The sequence below is a fragment of the Sinocyclocheilus rhinocerous genome, unplaced genomic scaffold, assembly GCF_001515625.1.
Source record: "Sinocyclocheilus rhinocerous isolate Xijiao unplaced genomic scaffold, SAMN03320098_v1.1 scaffold256, whole genome shotgun sequence".
In the NCBI taxonomy this organism is placed as follows: domain Eukaryota; kingdom Metazoa; phylum Chordata; class Actinopteri; order Cypriniformes; family Cyprinidae; genus Sinocyclocheilus; species Sinocyclocheilus rhinocerous.
In genome coordinates, this window is record NW_015632036.1 from 386750 (window position 1) to 391971 (window position 5222).

Below are 5222 nucleotides of genomic sequence, written 5' to 3' on the forward strand. Positions count from 1 at the left end.
TTACTCTTATCTGTATGACCAAAAATGGAGTAGGCCTAGGCTATTTAATGTGTCATCTGTTTGATCGGCTTGATCGCGCGCGCACACACACACACACACACACACACACACCACATATTCTAGTTATTCAAACTTGCCATCGCAGTCTGTTCATTATCAAAATAAAATACAGTCAGCCAAACATATCAATATGAAGATAGTATAACCGGTCTACAGCTGCTGTTATGCCAAAGAGGATGATTTTTTCGTCGATTTGCGAACACGCATGAAGCATAGTCTACATTATAAATAATAGTTTAACATTGGAATACATTGCGGATATGGAAACATTGGATTTGTGCCGAATGAGAGAGGTACGTGAGACCAACGGTACTTTCAGTTTCACTTTGTTTTGGCTTCTTGAGCTTTATATATATTTTTTTCATTCTTGATCTGTTCTGCATACCGTTACATTTAAATGATTTGTTTTGGAGTGAGGGGAAACGAAAACAGATAGAATAGAAGAAGAATAGAGCAAGCTAGTGTTAGAGGCCTTTTTTGCTTTTGTTAATTGTAAAATAAATAAAAAGAAAAGAAATAGAATACAAAAAGAATAGTGTTCGTTTTATTATTATTATTATTATTCTTTGCGGATTGTCTTTTACTCTTATCTGTATGACCAAAAATGGTCTGTATGACAAAAAGAGTATTTAATGTGTCAGCTTGATCGCGCGCGCGAACACACACACACACACACACACACACACCATATTCTAGTTATTCAAACTTGCCATCGCAGTCTGTTCATTATCAAAATAAAATACAGTCAGCCAAACATATCAATATGAAGATAGTATAACCGGTCTACAGCTGCTGTTATGCCAAAGAGGATGATTTTTTCGTCGATTTGCGAACACGCATGAAGCATAGTCTACATTATAAATAATAGTTTAACATTGGAATACATTGCGGATATGGAAACATTGGATTTGTGCCGAATGAGAGAGGTACGTGAGACCAACGGTACTTTCAGTTTCACTTTGTTTTGGCTTCTTGAGCTTTATATATATTTTTTTCATTCTTGATCTGTTCTGCATACCGTTACATTTAAATGATTTGTTTTGGAGTGAGGGGAACTAGGCTATGATTTGAGTGTTTATAATGTTTATACATTATAATATTTAACTTTATTTGGTATTATTTCTGGTATTACACTCTCTCCAACGTTCCGCTGCTCACAAAAGAGAGAGAGTGGGTTAAGCAGTAGCACCAATCAACGAGAGCGATTTTGTTCCGGAACAGGATCCGGCAGGATCTGGCTCAGATTAAGCACTGCATGTTTGTATTTGTTCAGGTTACGGGTGAGAAAGATTTGCAAGAAAAGATTTGAATTAGTCCGCACATTGGTGATAAATTGTTCAGATGCATGATTAGCCTGTAGCTGAAGGTGCTCTTCGTGCCATTGTACGAATTATAGTCCTCAATTTAGCCATCATCCCAGCAGCAGTTTTAACATTAAGTGACATGACATCTGACGCACAGATGGCAGATGCCATTGGCACATGCCGCTATGCTCAGTGACACTTCCGGTTTCCAGTGGCATGTGTCACTAAAACCTGTTTAATACGTTAATAAGTACAAACTTTGTTTAATATAGCATCTAGACTTGCTTTAAGTTGCAGACTTACATTACATTACAGAATTCAAGGTCAAGCACAGTTTTGAATGGTTGGTGTAAGTTTCATAAAGCACGTTAGAATAGTAGACATCATAATGGTTTGTGGCATTTTCTCATCAGTTTATATTTATATGTAGGCTAATTCATGATTGGCAAGTATCAGTTAGTGGTGGCACATTTTATTAAAACTTCTCTTTTTTTCTTTCTTTTTTTTTAGTTATGGCCTCTGCATAGTCTCTATATTCTTTTATAATTACAAATGATACAGCTGAACTGCCAAATCTATGCAAAAATGAAAAAAACGCGTATTTACGTATTTGAATGCATTGCACAAAGCAGGCTACTGGAAATAAACTTACAATGAAAAATACACATTAAGGGGCATAAGACACATTTTAATCTTAATATAGGAAATCAGTTTTTGTTGTACAAATGAACTCCGCGATGTAATAAATCGTATGTTTGATAGCAACATACTGTTAATTAATTCAATTCGGCTTCATTCTGCCGTTAAGTGCGTGTGTCACGCAATCTACATTATGCAGCGACACGCACCGCGGCAACTGACACAAGACGCAGTCCACTGACATGTGTCACAGGTTTTAGTGACACATGCCACTGTCCACTGACACATGCCACTGAAAACAGGAAGTGCCACCGGAAGAGTCACTGAGCATAGCGGCATGTGCCAATGGCATCTGTGCGTCAGGATGTCATGTCACTTAATGTTAAAACTGCCTCTCCATCATCCTCCACTTAACTACCACCTTTAGTGGTTCAAGGCCAACCCCGATCACCGAGTCTGCCTTTTCAATTGTCTTATTCAGCCTGATGACAGTTGATCTTGAAATGTTTTCTAATGCATTTCATTTTCAGTTTTATGGACATCTTTGCTTTTTGCAAAGGAAGAGGGATTGCTTAGTTTTCTCAGAAAGTCTCTCTCTGATGAAACGGTAAGAGGTGTTTACAGGCATATTCTAGTAATGATATATGGTAAATCTTCCTGACACATTTAATTATTATGTTATAAAAGTATTGATCGTATGGTTTGTCTACAGCTGCGGGATACAAGAGGGGATATTCTGAATTTTTTAGGGGAGTTTCTGGAGAGAATGTCAGTCACTGTCCGAGGATGGGAGAAGAACTATGCTGTCAAACTTAAGGTACATTCAACCAGTAGTCGGCAGATTTCTTTCTGGTTGGATTTAGTTGACTTAAAATTATGTATCATATTTGTAACACTAACTTACTTTGTTTTGTCATTTCTGAGTGTTCTTGTCTCTCTCTGCATGGACAGGACATTTGTATTGTTGTGTACACAAAGGACAAAGCTGCAAAGTGCCGAAGCCCTGCTTTACATCTCCTAATCAAAGTAAGTTCTTTAAACACACTGCTGACCTACTGTATGCTGTAATTTACTGTAAGTCACAAAAAAACTGATTTGAGACTTAACTTAGACTTGTAGCCAAGGGAGAAAGGGAGCCTGTAGCTTATACTCTTGTTTTTTGACTCTGACTTGGAGACAGAGAACCTGTGCTAATGACATATTTTGATATTTACAGACAAACAGTGTTAACACATCTTACAAATCTCTCTAGATACTGAATCTCACAAAAGACTCCAGCATCACCCAGCATCTCAAAATTGGTGATATGTTCAACAAATTTTACGGAGAGTTGTCTCAGAAGAGTAAGATATCTGGTACAGGCAAGTTGAGGCTTATAGTCTTATTTAATTTTCTTTTGTAGCAAAAATATGTTGGCGTTGTCATTAGTCACTGTAACAAGACTAATGTTATGATGTATTTTTAGTTGCATGTCAGAATACAAACAATCACGTTAGCATATGCTGTATGCATTATTAAAACACCAAATTCCCTACCAACAGTACTGGGTTGCATTTATGAACTTCTCGGTGTGCTTGGTGAAGTGCATCCAAGTGAGATGGTCAACAACTCAGACAAACTCTACAAGGCCTACCTGGGTGAACTGAAAGGACAGGTAAAGGCGTCCCATCTGCATATGGAAATGTGATCTTATATGTATGTATAGAAGTGCTAAAATCAATGGTTTTCAGATGACATCTACTACAAAAGAGCCAAAACTTCCTGTTGTTGCTGGATGCCTGAAAGGAATCACAGCTCTGATGGTGAACTTCACTAAATCAATGGAAGAAGGTGGGCCTGAGTTTGTGTAAATTTACTGTCCTGCACTGGTCTTATCCTACTGTAATTGAATGAATATTCTCACTGCTTTGCTTTAAACAGACCCAGTTACGTCAAAAGAAATATTTGATTATGCGCTGAAGGCAATCTGTCCACAGGTAGGAGTAATGTTGTTGTTTTTTTTACCCTTTTTGTGTAGTACATGTCACATTTTCTGTTCAGGGCTCCTCAATAAATAAATCTCTTCCTTCCTTGCATCTCTAGACTGATATGAAACCATATGCAGTCATCTGTGGTGAGTGGAATTTGATATCGACATGTATTTTCATGCAATACATCCAATGTTTCATTCATTCATTGCCTTTTTCGACTCATGACAGCCGGTCTCAAACTGTTTGCTAAGCATTCAAGCCAGTTCGGCAATTGTCTCATGGATCATTACATGTCTATCTTTGATGTTATGTTCAAACTTTGTGGACATATCAATGGAGAGCTGAAAAATAGTAGTTACATGGCACTAGAGTCTTTCCTAATACAGGTAATTTCTGTTTATTGACCATTCAATATATAAATGTTTTCATTTTATTTCTTTATTTTTGGTGACATGTTTAACTTGGTTATGATAAAGGTGGCCACTCTTGTGGCGGAGAACATTGAGGTGCACAAAAGCAAGCTGAAGTACTTCATGCAGAAGTTCTGTGCTATAATCAGGACCATGGAATCCACTAATAAAGAACTGTCCATTGCTATCAGAGGATTTGGCCTGTTTGCTGCGGTTTGTATCTGGACATTTTAACAGAATAGTGACAGTAGTCTAAAATCAAAATCTCTCAGCAAGTCAAATTATTTTGTGCTATTGTATTTTCTGTTTCTAATTTTTATTTTTAAGATTCTCTGACTTCTGTGTTCGGTGTTTGTTTGCCTTTAGCCATGTAAGGTGGTGTGCCCTCAGGATGTAGATCTGATGTATACAGAGCTGATTCAGTGGTGCAAGCAGATGTATTTGACAGAGACTGACCGGGATGATGAAAATGTCTACCAGCTGTCAAGCTTCCTTGACTCCATAGCTAGTGTTCTGGTACACCTTGACCGGGTATGATAAACCTCCTTTACTATGAGCCGTGAATCACATTGTAGATGATAGGGGTGGGCGCTATACCGGTATGAAAGTGACTACTGGTATTATGTTATGTTGTTCCATGATATGGATTTTGCTATACCGTGGATACCGTTATATATTCATGAATTCAAATTTTGCATTTATATAGTTTTGTTCAATTTGCTACGCTTTGCAAATTTTAACACAAATGACAATAAAGAGTCGAGGCTGAATGTTTTTTTCCTGTGTGCAACGCAGTACTACACAGGCATTAGTAATCAAACACAGAGCATCGTAACAGA

At 37.5% G+C, this 5222-nt stretch overlaps 1 protein-coding gene across 1 annotated transcript in view; it reads left to right on the forward strand.

Annotated features, from left to right (window-relative positions):
- LOC107742141 (DNA-dependent protein kinase catalytic subunit-like) overlaps positions 1–5222 on the forward strand; it is a 43020-nt gene that overhangs the window by 1872 nt on the left and 35926 nt on the right. Inside the window, 11 exon segments of the mRNA XM_016555043.1 lie at positions 2534–2637; positions 2716–2820; positions 2955–3029; positions 3256–3364; positions 3545–3657; positions 3734–3833; positions 3924–3979; positions 4086–4116; positions 4202–4359; positions 4450–4596; positions 4750–4914. Coding sequence (XP_016410529.1) covers positions 2534–2637; positions 2716–2820; positions 2955–3029; positions 3256–3364; positions 3545–3657; positions 3734–3833; positions 3924–3979; positions 4086–4116; positions 4202–4359; positions 4450–4596; positions 4750–4914 — 1163 coding nt within the window.